This window comes from Ambystoma mexicanum, chromosome 8 (genome assembly GCF_040938575.1).
Source record: "Ambystoma mexicanum isolate Mex_15411 chromosome 8, UKY_AmexF1_1, whole genome shotgun sequence".
Lineage (NCBI taxonomy): Eukaryota > Metazoa > Chordata > Amphibia > Caudata > Ambystomatidae > Ambystoma > Ambystoma mexicanum.
The window spans coordinates 479,570,094-479,589,559 of NC_090929.1; the positions used below are offsets into that span (position 1 = coordinate 479,570,094).

At 44.9% G+C, this 19,466-nt stretch overlaps 1 protein-coding gene across 2 annotated transcripts in view; it reads right to left on the minus strand.

Annotated features, from left to right (window-relative positions):
* Positions 1-8,689: 8,689 nt before the first annotated feature.
* Positions 8,690-19,466, minus strand: part of MXRA8 (matrix remodeling associated 8) — a 144,125-nt gene continuing 133,348 nt past the window's right edge. For both annotated transcript variants that reach the window (XM_069610113.1, XM_069610112.1), the window contains one exon: positions 8,690-10,953. In XM_069610113.1, the coding sequence (XP_069466214.1) occupies positions 10,928-10,953 (26 nt within the window). In that variant the 3' untranslated portion in view covers positions 8,690-10,927. The remainder of the gene's footprint in view (positions 10,954-19,466) is intronic.

Sequence of the window (19,466 nt, forward strand, 5' to 3'; positions counted from 1 at the left end):
CACATCTCAAGAATTGAAATGTACAAAAACAAAACACACATGTAGAAAAACATCCAACAACCAGTTTTACCAGATGGATGAAACAAAGAAATTATGCAGGCACACAACCCCCGGAAAATGCATAAACAAGTATGGAAACAAAACACACATGAAGAAACTGACAATTTACACCCTATGAAGATACATGTATACCAACACGACACAGAAACATCCACGCATCCAGAACATTATGATGAATATCACACATACTGTGGCATGCAGGAGTAAGGAGTAGGACAAAGAGGTGAAATGTTCACGTTGATCTTTATTTAAATAATAATTTAAAAAGGCCTATCTTTCCCCTATGCTTAAAAGGTTTTGCCTACCAAACTAAAGAATAACTGTGGTGCTTATTGTCAGGGTGGTTGTGAAACTCAAAGTGTTTGTACTCTATCCAAACTAACCCACTCTAGCCCTACCACGAACAAAAGACATTAACGTAAATAGTCTGAGGAGAATTACCCCCTTCTCCTGGTTCAATGGGATCAGTCCTATGGGTGTCTTTCTATTAGTCTCTAGTAATAGTTCAGTTCCTGCACTTGTAGAGATCCATTTTCCTGATCAAACAGTTCAGCAACTGAACCCTTCTCCTGGTTGACTTGGTCAGTTTTTTGGCTGCTGTTTGAGAACCTGTTTCCTTTGTTTCTGATTCAACAATTATGAGGAAAACCCTGGTTCAGTTGGTTCAGCCACTGGCTAATTTTGGACAACTTCCTGCAACCGTTTTTTTCAATCTTTGCAATTCTTCAGAGGCTTCTCTTAGGGCTTGCTTAAAGGACTTTGGTTTCCAATATACTGTTTTTCCTTTCCTTTCTTTATCTTCTTCCAGTTGATAAGAGCAAGGGAAACTGTTCGCATTGTGTCCTTGGTTCCTTCTAAGACTCTGACAAAGGAGACTTCTCTCATAGTACTCTCTGGCCATAAACGTCCGTCTTGAGGCCAGAGATTTGGGGAGACTACTCCCGATATGTTCATCTCTTTTAATCTCTTTGACAAAAATAGAGACGAGGAAGATCACTTGTGATGTAATCTCCACACTTGTTACTTCTGTCACAACTCTGGAGATGAGGGAGATTACTCACAAGACTTTCTTTAGATTGAATATTCTTGGCACAACTACTGAGACAAGGGAGATTTCTGCTGATGCCTTCTTTACATTCAGTACTTCTGGCACAAAGACTGAGACGAGCGCGCTCACTCCCGTTGCTTTCGGTACTTCTGGCACAACAAGTGACATGAGGAGATTACCCCTGATGCCTTTGTTACATTCAGCTCCCTTCTCCAATCCCCTACCGGGTCTCCTGTGACTCCTGTTACCTCTTTGCTGGTGGGGAAATGTCACCGGTTCTTCCTGGGGTGTTGGGTCATTGTGTTCCGACTGAACATTCTTCTCATTCCAATCCCCGCTGCTGTGCTTTGGCTCTGCTGGGTCTCTGGCCAGGCAGTATTGGCACAAGTAATGGTCTTTTCAGTCCACCTCCTCGAGGTCAAGCCATTGTCTGTCATTTCACAGCTTCCAGGCAGGGCTGCTCTGTGTTGGCCTGCAAAGGACTCATGAAACCTGCTGTCGGTGTCTCCCCATATGGAGGTTTGCTTCCACGATGTACCTTCTTGCTTCCAGGTTCGACTTCCCGGGTCTGCCAGGATTCCCGCCTGCTTTGCTCTTCATTGAGTCTTTTCTCCATTTTTATTTTATACAGCTGGGTCCTCCCCCAGTGAAGTGTCATAGTCCTTTTGTGTCCATTGTATATTCTTCACGCCTCTTCACGCCTCTTCTCGGCCATCTCAAGGGAGTAGTTTGTATAACCCAACCAATCTTCTTCACAGTATTCTTTGAAGACGACTTGCGATCAGACTGTATGTACGTTTTACACTTCCTTTTTGTAGTGATATTAATTCTTACATGACGAAAGGAAGGAGTATTGCAATAACCTACAGTAGTGCTTTCATACAGTTTCTCAGCAGATTTGATGGGTTTCTTGGTCTCAAGGTCAAGACGGTTAGGGAGTTCCATCATGGAACAGGAGTCTTTATTTATCCCCATGAGGGAAGTCTCTCCCTGTGAGGTCCCGCTTTGTGCTACCCTTAGGGGGGTTGTAGCATAGCTCACCTCCCTAGCCTCACAGGGAAGGGCTCCACCCTGGGGAAAAGTGATGTGATCCCATAAATTGTCACAATACATGAAAATTGCTAATTAACAACTTTTTTGCAAACACAGTTATATTTTATTCTATTAAAAAAACTGAAGTCTAAAAATGATGGCAATGCAAATATGTGTTAATTAAAGATCTACAAAATATGTGTAAGTTGACTCTATGGTATTGATTTTTTTGAGTTCAGAAGGATGAAAGACTGGGATGGTCCTGCTGGGATGCTGCGATCTATAAGCTTCAGAACACTCTCAGCAGTAGCTGCACTAACCTGCTAAACAAATTGAAGCAAGGCAGGTCTGCAGGCACTTCAAGTCGCTTTATTATAGTTACATCAAGTTACATTAAGATGTCTCATAGGAGCCCACTGGCACCCATCACCTAGGCAATATCGCCTCAGCTTCCTATGTATATAACCTTTAATCATAACACTCTCTCACTCATACACCATTCTCACAGCATTCGCTCTTACATCATAAGTTCCATGCATCCATCCAAGCACAATAAAACACGCGTTTCAACTCAGATGTGGAAAACAAAATCACTGTTTGCTTTCTGTCATGATAGCCCTCGGCGCTTAGGTCTGCACAGTATTTATTTATATAGCAGAGACAGTGTGTCTTTTGGAAGCAAGAAACTTAAGTTGAAGGGTGAAATTTGATATTTGAGAAAGGGTAGGCGATGTGCTTCACGAGCTAATGGGAAGACGGTTTGATTTCAATGTAAGTGAAACTGTGCTAAACATCTCAGGGTTTCGGGTAAGTAGACCATTTAGCACAAAAACACTGCTCACCCATGAGATGGCTGACAGCTTCTGTGGCAATTTGACATTGAAACAGGCATATGTAGATTTGAAGGACAGAAAATAAAATCGCTTAAATGCTGAATTACAAACGTATTCCTACAGGTGGAATGCTTCTGACCACAGAGGCCAAGCGTCCTTCTCCCCTCAGCTGAGACAGGGTACTCGTTGTGTACACGCACACTTCTAATATGATACATGTGTGCATATAGGTTGCAAGGTCAGTGAGTGACAATAGCAAGGGTGAGTTTGTCTTAAACATACACGTTTGTATATTTCCTGGGAATGCGACAGAAATAAACTGTGTCCAGAAAAGAAAGACACTTAAAAAATCAGAACAATCCAAGATCTATGTCCTCACCTGCGCTACTGCTGGTCAGATTTGTTGGTGACTAATATTCTGAGTTGAAATCATTAAGTATCAAACAACCCTCCTTAGATCCAGACATTGTTGACAACTATTTATGCCACTGCCCCTGCCCTTCACTTGGAAGACAATAGAGAATGTTCTCACTGCACAACTGCACGGATCAGGACCTACAACCACCTCCATGACCACAAGTCAGGCTTCAGGCCACTAAGCACTACAGAAATAGTCACGATCCATATTGTTTTGACGCACTAAAGATCAGCAATAATGATGACATCCCTGCCTGCAGATCCAAAGCAGTCTGTCTGCAGCCAATGTGCTTGTAGAAAATTAAGGTCCGGATTCATGGAACATTTTCCTATGGGATTGCACCATTACAAAATGCTTCTGTGAATCAGGCCACAAGTCTGGTTAAAAATCTTCCTATTCCTCATGTGCTTTAACTACACTGCTCTTCGACCCCAGCAATCACCACCAGCTGTTTCAGACGGCATCACCTAGATTGCAGCACCTCCAAGTCACATGCAGAGTCCCACAGAGCTCTATACCCATCCTACCCTCATTTTCTCTATTACCACCACCCATCCTCCCTCCACACTCTACACCCAGCCACCCACCCTCCCTCACACTCTCTACCACACCCACCCTCTTGCCACACTCTCTACCCCCACCCTCCCACCCTCCTGCCACACTCTCTACCCCCACCCTCCCACCCTCCTGCCACACTCTCTACCCCCACCCTCCCACCCTCCTGCCACACTCTCTACCCCCACCCTCCCAACCTTCCTCCACTCTCTCTACCACACCCACCCTCCTGCCACACTCTCTAGCCCCACCCGCCCACCCTACCTCCACTCTCTCCACCCCCACCCTCCCACCCTACCTCCACCCTCTCCACCCCCACCCTCCCACCCTACCTCCACCCTCCCACCCTACCTCCACACTCTCTACCCCCACCCTCCCACCCTACCTCCACACTCTCTACCCCCACCCTCCCACACTACCTCCACTCTCTCTACCCCCACCCGCCCACCCTACCTCCACTCTCTCTACCCCCAACCTCCCACCCTACTTCCACTCTCTCTACCCCCACCCTCCCACCCTACCTCCACTCTCTCTACCCCCACCCTCCCACGCTACCTCCACTCTCTCTAAAACCCCCACCCTCCCACCTTAACTCCACTCTCTCTACCCCCAACCTCCCACCCTACTTCCACTCTCTCTACCCCCACCCTCCCACCCTACCTCCACTCTCTCTACCCCCACCCTCCCACGCTACCTCCACTCTCTCTAAAACCCCCACCCTCCCACCTTAACTCCACTGTCTCTACCCCCACCCTCCCACCCTACCTCCACTCTCTCTACCCCAACCCTTCCACCCTACCTCCACTTTCTCTACCCACACCCAACCTTCCTCCACTCTCTCTACCCCTATGACCCACCCTATCTCCACTTGCTCTACACCCACTTACCTTATCCCCACTCTCTCTACCCCGACCCACCCTTTCCCCACTATCCCTACCCCACCCAATCTATCCCTACTATTTCTACCCACACCCACCCACCCTACCCCAACTCTCTCTACCCCCACCCACCCACTCTACCTCCACTCTTTCTGTCCCCACCCACCCTGCCTCCACTTTCTCTAGGCCACCCTGTCCCCACTCTCTCTACCCCCACTCACACACCCTACTTTCACTCTCTCTACTGCCTCCTACCCACCCTACCCTCACTCTCTCTACCCTCACCCACCCTAACCCCACTCTCTTCCAACACCCTCCTTACCCACAATCTCCACTCTCTTTACCCCCACCCACCTTGCACTATGTGCACCCATCCACCTTGCCCCAATCTGTACCCCCACTTTCACTTTCCCCAACCAACCACCTTATCCTCACCCACCCACCCTACAACCACAATCTATACACACATCGCTCACCCCACTTTGCTGCCACTCTCTCAACAACCGGCCACCCTACCCCCACTCTCTCTACCCACACCCAACCCCCCACACTCTCTCTCTGGTGCCCACCCACCTACCCCACCCCTACTCTCTACCTCTCGACTTACCTTCTCACTCTCAACCTCTCTCGCTCATATTTTCTCTTGCTCATCATCAATGGATCCCTTCCTCTATTGTTTCCTCCCTTGTTCTGTTCCCCTACCTTCTCATTTTCTTGCACACCCGCACCCCTTATCGCATCCTCCTTTCAAATTTTTCAACCTCCTCCTTGCACCCTGGTTCCTATAAATGCAAAATGCAAAGAACAGCAGTAAACGCCAAAACTATTGGCTTTGCCAGTGCATGTTTCATAAGAGATTATGGGTGACCTCTTCGTGGAGCATCTGATCAAGTAATGCTAAAAAGTCAGCTGCATCCAGATCAAGTGTAGCACTCACCTCTCACACTGACCATTGCCTCTCCACCCCTATCCTTACTCCCCCCTCCCCACATCTTTGTAGGCAAAACTAAAATTGTTTGCCTCACTACAAAGGGATGATGTTGCATTCAACCTAAATCAACACTCTTTATAACCTACACCCATACATACAGACTATTTCACATAAACAGTCAAGCAGATTACATAGAAGCAACTCCCTTCACCAGATTATTAACCACACAACCGGGATGCGGATATTTCTCATGTATTTCTCAGGGGCGATTGAACAATTGATCAGATCACCAGCTTGCCTCAGAAGACTATCAGGCGCACCACAGGATCCCATCTCCTGCCACCTAGGAAACCAATGAAATCACCAGACAACCAACTATGATCAAATTGACTATCGAGAAGTGAAGGAAGTGGGCACCACCTTTTTAGTATATCAATACATACATGTTAAACTGTAATTTAAGGAGCAGAAACCACAAAACACATGAGGCGAAAATATTATTGGAAAAACACCAAGGACGCCTCCTCAGGTCTGACCGCACACTTCAATGCATACAAAATGCTTTGTGTCAAATGTACATTAATACACAAGACAAAATATAATCTTTGTTGGTCCTCTTTTATATATCATATCTTGGACAGCCACTTGGAGACAGATGTGAACTTGGCCAATGCTTTTCGGACGTCAGATCCTTCTTAAGGGCAGTCTGTAAACAACATCTACATCAAAGAGGAACCAGATTAAGTAGTCAAGCTGGAAAAAACTCGAACTAAATTCAAAACTAAATACAACATGCTAATTGCGTTCCACAGGCTATACCGGGGGTAACGGCTTGGTGGCCCGAGTTAAAGGCCTGAGCAAAACGAGGACCCCTGGACGTTTTCCCCCAGTATAGCCCGTGGAACGGGTATAAAACGCCATTAGCACCAGTGCCATGGGTTGGGATGGGTCTAATTTGAAGTATTTTCAGTGCATAAAATGGGTTGCCTTGTGGCGTCCCGTTCACCGAATGAAAAGGCTGCTCAAAGATGGCCACCATGGAAAGGGAAAGCGGTACAGAGCCCCTCTTCCTTTTCCATGATGGGCGAAAAAGTGGAGGAGAGGAAGCAGTAGCTTTGGCAGCGGCTGCGGCCAGTGCTGCCGCCGCCGCAATGAGGTAAATGGGGCGTGGGGATGGGAAAAAAGGGTTTGGCGGTGGGGTAAAATAAAAGACGTGGGAACCGACCATCAGGAAGCTTGGAACGTAGACTAGATCAGAAGATTCAGCCCGTGTTACCATCCTCCTGATTGGCTGGCTCCCCCGCCAAGGATACTAATGGGCTATATAAAACACCAAATATTACTGTTATGCCACACAGAAAATGCCGCTGTAGAACTTGGAAAGAGCGCCAATTCTCTGGAAAGTGCCACAGAAAAACCATTGGTCCTTTGAAGGTAAACAATTGGAAACAATGCAGCAAACTCCATTGTGGACAAAGTAGAAGGAGAGGCGACACCATGGGAATAAGCACGGGTCATGAGCAAGGCATCATATGTTGGAAGTGACAGCTTTAGAAGAATCGGTTAGGGGAGCATGCATAGAAAGACTAGGTTCAAGAACAATGCAGCAAAATCTCAAAGGTGCTTGACCGAGGTCGGAGAGCCAGAATGAACCACAGATTGCAGGCAATACGTGAGGCTAAGGGGTCATGCAGAATTGGATTGGAACAAGGCAGTTCGGCACCCACCGGTGAAAGAGGCCAGTCAAAGCATCCCTGCGCATCTCACAGAGACAACGTCTGATCTGCGTCGATTCTGGGACCACAGCAAAGCCACTTACGACAGCTATTGAGCCGACACTGTGCACAGGCAACCGGCCACCTTCCAGATAAAGGGGCCCGGCCTGCCCTTTGCTCCTTGGCCGCCTACAGCTGATCACTGGTGTGATCTGATCTTTGGTATGGCTCTAGTCCACACACCCGTGTGCTAGACATGCTGCGGCGTGTGGCCATATTACAGAGATATCGTACTGCTCATGGCCAGTGCTTCAGGTAATGTTTTGGGAGAGGAAGGCATACATTTCTCAACCCCGTATTTTTAGAAGTCATAATACTTCCATGCTTTACATTTTAAAAGTAATCCCCCATGATAAAAATACTGAAGTGAATTGTTGGGTGAAAAAAGACAGATAGCATTCTCCTGCCTTCTTTGGTTTTTCCAATTGTGAGAACAAAACAAAGTAGCAATTGGACCTGTACAAGTCCCAGAATATGCACGGGCAGTATAGTATGTGTGTGTGTTTGCGTGCGGGTGGGGTGGGAGGTGGGGGGAAGGGGTGCCTCTGATTAAGAATTCTCTGAGACACCACAACTGGAAGACATATTTTAAACACAGTGAAATATATGGAAATCTTTGTCTTCTTAGCTCCTCGTTTATATATATTTTTGTTGTTGCTTTTTATGGCCCGAAAAACATCCCAAAAATGGTTCTCAGAAGCTGTTCTTCACACTAGCAGAGCCTGACATAGTTTCTACCGGGCATGTCTACTCATTGTGAAAGACAAAGTATTTTAAATACACCAACTCCCCAGTTACAATGCAAACACAGTTGTTTGATTTCCATCCATCTGCTGGTGATTGTAAATGAGTGCCACTCTCCTTTACACCAGTGCTTCATCGGTGACCAGCATGTGCAAACAGCGCCACCGTGTTGCAGTCTGTGGAACTAAGCTAAAACGTTTCAGTTCTGGGCACTGCTACTACCAGGCGCAGATCCCATCATGTACTTCCCTTTTGTGCCTCTCCCTCATTTCCCATTTCCAGCGGACTTGTACAGACCATGTGTGACGCAGTGAAATATTTACATTTTTTAATTGAAATGTAGTCTTTTTCCTACACGTGGGTTCTAAGAAGCAGTTCATATCATCAGCACATAATGACTAAACTGACACCCACGTCATTTCCATGATTCGTTTTTATTTATATTTTTATTGTAGTTTTTTATATTTATACCGCACCTCTCTTCAGTACTAGGTGCTTTAGAATCAAAAACGGATACAAAACTCAAGCGCATTAACATAAAGAGCAGACTTTGTCAAGTTATTTTTCATAGTTAAAGAGAGTCCGACACCCTGGGAACAGAGAGTTAGCAGGAGAGCAGGGTCTATGCAGACCTCAGGCAGTGGGGAACGTGAGCAATTTGCGAAATCGCCAGGAGGAGCCATATTGTGTCCAGCGACGTTTCATCGCAGCAGAGTCCTAGCTGGTGCTCGAACTCAAACGCAGGGACGTTTTCCAAGAGGGCACGAGCAGGTAGTCAGTCAGGCAAGTAGGCGAATAGGTCACGGAACATTCAGGTAATGGGAAGTGAGATGGATGTATTTGTACATATGATAAAAATAAGGCGTGACCATGTGACCTGTGTTTTGCAGCTGGGACACATTACCCTGCACGAGATACTAAGGGCCCGAGTCATGGCATTTTTTGCACGGTTCAAAGTGATTTTGCACAGCTGAAAAGTGACTTTGCACTGCCAACACGAACCATGATTCATGCAACTGTGCAAAGTGTCTTTCTGCTGTGCAAGGTCAATGCAAAGACATTTTTGCAGTCCAAAATGACTTTGCACTGACTTTGAAAAGCAAAAATACACTTTGCACAGTTCCATGAATCAGGGTTTGTGTCGGCAGTGAAAAGTAACTTTGCAGCAGTCCAAAGTCACTTTGAACTGTGCGAAAAAATCCATGAATCGGGACCTTAACCCTCTGAGCTACTTCACAAACTCACATTCTAATGACAATCTGTTATTTAAAGGGGATGTTCCCTTAAGACAGTGTTCTGCAAACTGTGGCTCTGTGGGTGGCTTGAACTGTCCCCCCTGATCCATTACCATTGGCTGTGCTGGCTAGAACTGATGGGAGCTGTAGTCCAAAACATCTGGAGGGTCAAAGGTTTCAGGCCCCTGCTTTAAGGGGAGGCCTTGCATCCCCTCCAGAGGCTATTTCCCGACTATTTCCGGTTCCTCCTGTGGAGGCATTGTCCACAGCACCTGCAGAGGAGGCTGGGTACATCCTGGCCCTTCACAAGTGGTACATCCTGGCCCTTCACAAGTGCTCAAGGCTTTTCTGAAACATTTAGATGCATAACTTTGTCATAAAACCTTGTCCTCTGTAATGAAAACCCAGAAATAATCGCACAAGGCAAGAACGAAGAGGTACAAATAGCCAATTGATAATCAGCATTGCTGTACATGTGAGAAAAGGAGACCACAGCAAACAGACCCAATGCAACTGTACTGTATAAACCCACTTAACCAGCAATTGCCCACAACTTTATCAACTAGCTCATGCCCTTTTCAAAAAGATGACTTAATTATATTTAAAAAGTGATCATTTAAGGACGAAGGAGACTCCCTCTAGCCTTAGGTCTCCTCACACTAACACCCTCTCCACTTCCTCTCACAAGACCCTGCTCAATTGACATAAATAAGTAGTAAGGCTAGAGTGGATGCACCACTATACCTTCCACCCCCGCCCCCCCTATAAACACTGCTGTTACGTACAACCTGTTTACTGCATCGGCTGTCTATTTGATCCCAATCGCTGTACTTCCTTAATAATGCCATTTTCAAAATGTAAGTCATTTGTAATGTTTACTTCCTACTCTTTTCTACAGCGCAAATGCATTCAACTTCCTGGCTTTTTTGCAAACTGCTTCGTGTGCTGGGGTTCGTGTTCTGTTACTTCTAATGTGAAACATAATACAAGTCCCAGCGTGAACATTGCTTTTGGCAAAAAAGCCAGAATTGGGTAAACGTGATTGGCATGCGGTAAATTGAAACTTATGGGCAAAAGTTGTGTCATTACACCAGGTGGGAAATTGTCCTCCAGCGGGACGCAGCATATCCAAGCTAGCCCCCAGCGCAGATGCGGAAAATAGGTTCCGTCCCTTAAGCGCCGGATCTCAGCTTCCGGTGCAGAGCCCTGCGTCCACGTATGCAAGGCCCGCAGAGAACCCGCAGCTTTTAAGTCCAGCTCAGTCGGTCCACCTCTGCTCTTTGCGGCCCCAATACTCACAGAAAAGCGAAAGGTAATTGGGAAGAAAAGTCCATGTAAGCAGTTGGCGCATTTCTTGGGGATATTCGGATAAGGAGCTGCTGGGCCAGCCAGCAGCCATCTTGAGTGCGACGCGGTCTTCATTTGCAGTATTCCTTCCGGAATTCTAGGCACAAAGAGAAGAGGTGTTAGCTTCTACGCACTTCTGAAACATTGATCTCAAACTGCAACATATCTGGTGACGGATTCCTACTCTGTCCTGGATTTTAAAACCACATTACTTGGCAATCAGGGGGCTGCTTAAGTAACAGAATATGTATGCGCTTATTTTCATGAGGCTACAAAATGGGCCGGACGTGGTGAAACATGTGAAAATAACCTCTGCACATGTTTCACTGCATCCTTGCCATTTTGAGGCAGGATCACTAGACAAAGTGGGACATGGAACAGGAAATCCAATCCTTGTGTTCCTCTGCTCTGTGCATGGAAACCGTGAGCGTCTACACCATGGATGTCCAACTCCAGGCCGCAAGGGTCTGATCCATGTCGGGTTTTCAGGATACCACTAATTAATATTCATGAGATAAATTTGCATGTAATTATGCTAAATGTATGCATATTTTTACCCCCCAGGTCTACACCCACACTTTATTTGAATATGGGCGAAGAGGCTGGGTGCCCTGTGGATACGTTCTTCTTTTCTTTTCATACCTCAAAAAAGCAGGTGGAGTCTGTAGGCACTCTGCACAAGGACAGTTACCATGTTTGTACAAGCGCCCCAGTGGTCACCACATTGCCTTTTCTGCCTGGGGCAGTGGCAGTGGCGGACTTAACGGTCGTCAGACAGACAAATGGCGAGCGGGCCCCTGTGCCCTGCCCCCCCCCCTTCCCTCCCCAGTCTCTCTCTGAGACACACATTGCAGTCAGACCCGACATTCAGAAGATGGTCACAGCACACTGTAATGGAGGCAATGAATCTATGAATGGGCTTTAAACGCCTGCCGCGCAGTGCACAGTGCCCATTATTACTCTGTGTTAATCACTTCCCAGTTGTCCTCTGCAGCTCGGTCCAGGGGGCTCTGACTGGGCAGTTTACTTCTCGCCGTATCCCCTCTCCAGAAACGCACGCTCCTCTGCTCTAGCAAGTGTTTATAGTTAAGAAATAATGCAGATTTAAGCAGACCTTAATTCTGCTTGTTGTAATATTAGTTATGGGGTGGATGTCTGCGCTCGGGCCTTAAAAATCACAACTTAAATAAAATGAATCATGTGTCCCTAAAGTTCATCTTTGCGCAACTCCGCCCACTTTGGGGCCCCACCTCAAGGTCCCGCCCACTTGGTGGTCCTCTGTAATTTTTGCCCACGGGACTCTTTGCCTTAAATATGCCACTGGGCAGTGGCACAAGAACCCAGGGACTGGCTGTATTCCCATGTCATTGTCCATGCCAAGGCAGAGAATAACAAAAATCCATCGAAAGGAGCAGGGACCAAGGAAGCATCCCTTGAAAAAGGATTAGGCTTTGCGATTAAAATGAGTGCATAAGATAAGTGTGCAGAGCTGAAATGTTTGGCCTGTTAGATCATCCGATTCTTGGCATAGGACATGTTGAGGCCACATTTTAATTCTGTGGAATACGCTCCATCGTCTATGCAGCATACCAGAGCCCACTGCCTAGTCTGGAAGAGGGCCCATATGAAACTGGGAAGCATGCTTTCCATTGGCTGTTCATTTCATGCCAGGTGCAAAGTTAGCACACATGTCAAAGTATGCAAACACTGAAAGGGAAGCCGCCATAGAAACTAAAAACAGTTGGAGACATGTGAATAGCTCTGCAGGGGTCAAATCCAATGCATAAGAGCATGTTTTACATGTACATATATATATATATATATATGTAAACACACACATACATATTTATATATGAAAACAGAAAACAAAACTTTATAACAGCGCTAAGGCTACTGTATCAAAAAGTAAAGTCTACAAACATTTGAAAAAAAACATCATTAAGGTACGAACACTCACTCGATGCCACTACAAACACAACCCTGTAACTCAAAGTATAAACACTACATTGATGTAACGTGCCTACTATTTGAAGTGACTGTTAAGGCTGGACTTGTAATGGTATGTAGTGAGTGTTTATACTTCGAGTTTCAAGATTGAATTTGGGGCGGTATACAGTTAGTGTTTGTACCTTAATGTTGTTTCTACTGTTCCCAGACGTTACTTTTTGTTAGGGTAACCTTAACTCTTTTTTCAAACCTTTTTTCAATTTTATTCCAGTAGTTTATTGTGGGGTTTATGGCTTATAGCGCAAAAGTGTGTGTTGTACAAGTGTACGTCATATAAGTAAATGGGCTATAAGTATAATGTCATTTGAGCATATGGTGTATGATTGTATGCCCTATAGGTATGTGGTATGTATGTATGACTTATGGCGTGTGAACGTATGATATATGACTGGCTGAACAGTGCGTATGAGTATATGGCATATGGCGTGTGAGTGTATGGCACATGAGTATCTGTCATATGTGTTTATGTTGTATGTATATTGTATGAGTGTATGGCGTGTATGACATATGGTGCATGAGACATGCATCTATGGCATATGAGTGTTTGGTATGTTAGCTCTGGCATAATAATGTCTGGTGCAGGGGCATAGGGCCTTTGAGCTTATAGAAATGAGTGTGTGGTGGGTGAGTGTACGGTATATAGTGTATGTGTATATGACATATGTGTTCATGTCAATGAGTGTATGGCATATGAGTTTATGCTTTATATGTGTATATGTGTATATAACTATACTGTATGGTATATGGCATTTGAGCATTTGGTGTATGAGTATTTGGTATATAAGCATGTGGTTTATGCATGTCTGTCTTACATGTGTCAGGTGTATGGCATATTGGTTGTTAGGTGTATCAGTGTATGTTGTGCAAATGTATGTTGTTTGAGTGTAAGTCATGGGAGTATAGGTTGTGTGAGTTTGTGGCATAAGAATGTATAGCTTAAGAGTGTGTGGAGTATTCACAAGTCGCGTACAAGCACATGGTTTAAGTGCATGTGGTGTAAGTGTGTGTAGAGTAATTGTGAGTGACGTAAGAGTGTGTGCCGTAAGAGTGCATTGAATAAGAACCCATGGAATAAAATTATGCGGTATAAAAGCCTGTGACATAAGAGTATGTGGCATAAGTGTGTGTGATGTAAGAATGTGTGCAGTAAGAGTGTGTTACATGAGAAAGTGTGTCATAGGAGTGCGTGCTGTGAGTGCACATGGCAAAAAAGGGTGGTGTCACATTGTGTTGCATAAGCATATGTAGCATGAGTGTTTGTGGGGTGACAGAGTGTAGCAGAAGAGCATGTAGCATAAGAGTGTGTGGTGTAAGAGCATAATGCATAGGAGCATGGGGCCTAAAAGCGAAAGCGTTTTACAAAATAGCGTGTGGCGTAAGTGTAAGTGGCGTAAGTGGCATAAGATTCCATGGCATCGGAATATGCATTGCAAAAGTATTTGGCAAAAAGTGTGAGGCATAAGCTTGTCTGGAGCATGTTGCATAAGGGCACATGAGTAAGAGTGTGTGAAATAAGACTGTGTGGCAGAGCCTGTGGTGTAGAAGTTTTTGGCTTAAGTGTGCTTCTAAAAACTGTGAATGGCATTAGAGTGAGTGGTTTAATAGTATGTAGCATAAGAGCGTGTGGCCTAAGTGTGTGGGGTAAAATCATTGGGCCTACAAGCATGTGGCATAAGAGTGAACGGTATACAAATGCGTGGAATGAGTGCATATGCATAAGAGCATGCAGTGCTAGAGCATGTGTTGCTACAGCATGTGCCACACGCGTATTTGACTTAAGAGCACAGGGCATAAGAGCGCACAGTGTATGAGTGTGCGGCATAAGATTGGGCAGCATAAGAGTTTATAGCAAAAAAGTGTATGGTGTAAGTGTGTGTGTAAAAGTACTGCTAGCTCTTCGCGCTTGGCCTAAAATTGAAAGGAACTATTTACCCACTTGAGATGAGGATATGACATATCCAATCAAAGCCATACATTCTATACAAAATTAGTAGATGGAGACTATTTTTGAAGAAAAGTAAGTGGGAAGAAATGTCCATGTAGTTCAAATTCTTAGAATTGTGGGTTTATTCACTCCACAATCATCATAGATTGGCTGTCCAATCTATGAGGAATTTGGAAGAGCTAGTACTTATGCACTTTATCTACTCTATGGTTTAGGGTTTGCCACAGACTACTAGGCATGCAGCCGGCCATATCTCTTTTTTTTAAATTTGCATCTCAGCGCAACTGGGCATGGAATACCCTGCTATTCCTTTAAACTGTGTAGCATAAGCATGTGTCGTGTAAGGCACAGGAGTGTTCAATGTGTAAGTGTTGGGCATTCATTGTATGAAGTTATGTGAAATGCACATTTCCTATATGCCAGCTATATGTACGAAAACTCACATTAAAGTGAGGTCTGACCTTTGATATGGGTTTTCATATGTATAAGAGCCATGTAAGAGTTTTACATGTCATACATCTGCACTTTTGACTTATCCTATAGATCTCATATACATAAAAAAAATCACATCAAAATCAGTTCTGACTTTCATGTAAGTTTTCATAAGTACACTAGTGTACATGTATGAAATGTATATTTCCTACACATACATATTCACTTCGTATAGAAGATGTACATTCATTCTGCAAATGATTTATATGATATGATATGATATGATAGGTTATTTATAACGCGCTTAATACCCAGAGGTTTCTAAGCGCAGACGCGGGGAGCAAACCTGTGTTGCTCCACGTCGTCTTGCTTCCAAGGTGTGCACGTTGCCGCTGAGCTATCCTCCCGAGACGATACACATATACTTCTGAAAACTCACATTCATGTAAGGTCTAACTTTAATGGAAGTTTTTATATGTATAGGAGGCGCCCAGGGGTTTTATATTTCATGCATGTATGCAATTTACATCTCCTATGCATCTCATATACATATGAAAACTCATATCCACGTCAGTCCTAACTTTGCTGTGAGTTTTCATATGTATAGTAATCTACACGTACAGTTCATATAGCAGATGCATGTTCATTCTGCCCATGCAAGAAATATAGCTCATCTTAAAAAATAAACATATGCAAAATTGGGCAGCTCGATTTTTTTTTTACCAGATCCTGATAAGATCTTTATGCATTCTGGTTCCTTATGCATTTAACCGGCCATTTTGAAATTCTAACAACAACTGTGTTGGAGCTAGTGATGCCTTCCCGACTCCCACGCATCCTCTAATCATCCTGAAGTAAGTACCCTTAGGCTATATAGTTTAACCTCCATTACCTTAAACTTCATTTGCTACAAGGAGTAATCTATTCAACCATATTGTCTCTTTTTTAGGATTATTACTAGACCGCTATACCGCTGGCCTCACCCTAAAGTGACACTATGTAGTGTCGACTTACGTGATGACCAGCAGTCCCTAATGACATACATAGACGATCCAGACAAGTTCTGAGCTCCTCCTACCGCGTGTCCCTAAGGTTCATCTACCTGACTAAAGACACTAACGAAATTGTTCTACACAGCACCAGATCTTCTGTGCTGGTATGTTACATTCTTTTCTCTTTTCCTGTACTAAACTTATTTAATCATGCCGGATTTGAATTTCTCGATTTTACCTTTTAGATTTATACCCTAACCTCTACGCATGGACACACATGCCACTTTATGTGAATGAACCTTACTTCTTTCCTGTGAAACTTACGAATACCCAAAGTGTAAGAATGACACTACCTTACTTTAACTCAGGTCTGCCTATACTTAAATTCAGGTCCCTAATTAAGACTAGGACTTCCTTCTTAGTATCCTATTACCAATTATCATCATATCATTCGACCCCTGTCCAACCACTCCTAAAGCAAGAAATTATCTGCCAAATTAGGACTGAACTATAAATGGCCTTCCTAGACCTCATTCTCTCTGAATAAATAATGATCAGTGTTGATGAATATAAGGATTTATACAAGTTGCTCTCATTTGTACTTCTGATGACTGATTATTTAATTTGTACAGTATACTTTGAAATAAGTTGATCTATAATCATGACATATGTTTGACTGTTTTTTAACTAGATTCAAAGTTTCAATATCAATCGGCCCCTGAAGAAGAGAATACATCTCGAAATGCGTTGGGCAACTCTCCTATTGATTAATACATTTTATGGGTAAAATTGAATAACTTGTTATTACCATTTTTCTCAGATCGAATGAATATTTTCCTCGTATAATTCGGTTTATATGTAAATCATGAATACTTTTTCAAAAAACCTTGTAACATACAATTATGTTGACTAAAATTGTTTGGCTTACTCAGCCTCAGATAGTGTGCCGGGGATGGGAGTTCCCTAACTGGGAACATATCGGGCCTCATGACGACCCAGGCGGTAAGTTACCGCCTGGGTCGTACCTTTACCACCATGGCGTAAACTACGTTTACGCCATGGTGGTTGGCGGACTTACCGCCCCATTCCGAGGTTGGCGGGGCGGTAAGTCCCCAATCCCCATTTACCCTTCCCCATTCCCATTTTTGCCCCATAGGGCATAATGGGAGTGGGGAAGGCGTTAATTACGCCACCGTAAATTACGGTGGCGTAATTAACAACATGGTCCCTTAGCGCCATGGATTTTAACACCTGCTAAAAGCAGGTGTTAAATCCGCCATGGCGCTAAGGGACCTCGGAATCAGGCGGTAAGGGTCGGCGCTGTTTACGCTGCCATAAACCCCTTACCGCCTGGGTCGTAATGAGGCCCATTTTCTTTCTACTTACTACACAGCCCATATGCCAGGGCTGTTCCGCTTCTCCCCGGCACCTTTAATAAATGAAAAACTTCTCAACTGAACTCTTAACATAGAACTACAATCCAGTTACATCAGGTGTGCAAGTGATTGATCTTTCTTTCCCCAAGATCTGTATGCATGCCAAATATCTTTAAAATGCAAGCAGAACATTTTAAAGTATTTTGGGCTGAACATTTTTTTTTTTTCCTTAAGGGAAAACCATGTTGAAAGGTGTTTCAAAAACGTATTTTTCAAATTTGAATCCGTCCATGAAATGTTCCATGTGGGGGAAGATTCCTCCAAAAGTAACTGCCCATGTATCCAAATTTTCATTAATTGTCTCAAAAGCTATTGGGAAATATTATTTTCTGAAACCCCACAGATAATTTGTCTTAACTTGACTCTAACATTCCATCTGTCCTCATCCTCCTCGATCTCTCTTCTGCCTTCGACACGGTCAACCATACCATCCTGCTCAACCGTCTCTGTGAAAACCTGGGTATCACTGATCAGGCTCTGGCCTGGCTGACCTCTTTCCTCTCAGATCCACCCTCCCAGGTCCAACTTGGGTCCTTCCTTTCATCTATCTTCCACTCTACATGTGGTGTTCCCCAGGGGTCTAACCTCTCGCCCTGCCTTTTCAACCAATACCTGGCAACTCTCAACCACTGCATTGCCATTTTCTGCTCAAATTTCCATTGCTACGCTGATGACACTCAACTCATTTTCAAGCTGCCCTCTGCCACCTCCTCTCCCTCTCTCATCTCTGATTGCCTAACTGCCATTCAAGATTGGTGTGCCGCCAATGATCTTTGTCTGAATGCCAGCAAGACGGAGATCCTCCTTATCGGCACACCTTCACCATCCTTTCCCCTCACTCTCTGGCCGGCCTCCCTTGGCCCTCCTCCTACCCCCACCTGCGAGGCTAAGAACCTCAGGGTCATCTTTGACTCCACCCTTTCCTTCTCCGCCCACATCTCTGAGGTCTCTAAAAAGTCACATTTCCGACTGCACCTCCTCAGAGGTACTCTGCCTTTCTTCTCCTTCCCCCAGAAGCTCATGGTATCTCAAGCTCTGGTTCTCTCTAGCCTGGACTATTATAACAGCCTCTTTCTAAATCTACCTACCTCTACTCTCCGCCCTCTGCAACTAATCCAGAACAGGACTGCAAGACTTGTCCTTGGCATCAAGCCCTGGGATCGTATCTCTCCAGCTCTGAAATCTCTCTACTGGCTCTCAGTGGATGCAAGGATTAAATTCAAAACCCTCTGCATTGTCCACAAGGCTTTATGGGGCCTCGGTCCAAAATATCCTCAGCTATCCTTCTGCAAATACCTCCCCTCTCGAGCTCGTGGCTCCTCTACCTCCAACTCACTCAGGGTCAGTCGTTTTTCTAAGAAATGAGCTGGGGGTAGATCTCTGTTTTAGGCTGGGGCCTCCCTCTGGTACAGCCTCCCTGCCACTCTAAAACTCTAAAACTTGAGGAGAGCCATCTCTGGTTCCGGAAGCACCTCAAGACCTTCCTCTTTTCTTCTGCCTTCGCTCCCCCTGTCCTCTGCTGATCTGTTCTCTCTTGGCACCGTGCACCTGACCACCCTCTGTCTTTTGGGCCAAGGTACCTGCTCATCCTGCCACCCTCCCGCACTGCCTCCGGGCCACCCCTTGCACTGGGGTCTATATCTATACCCATACAGCCCCCCCTTTTCTTCCTGCACTTATCAGACCTACCCTGTCTGCTGCCTTAAACCTAGCACTTGCAAATTGCTAGCTGCATTACCACTGTTTGTTGCCTTTATTATTTATTTATTGTTATTTATCTGTTTCTCCTCTTCTTCGC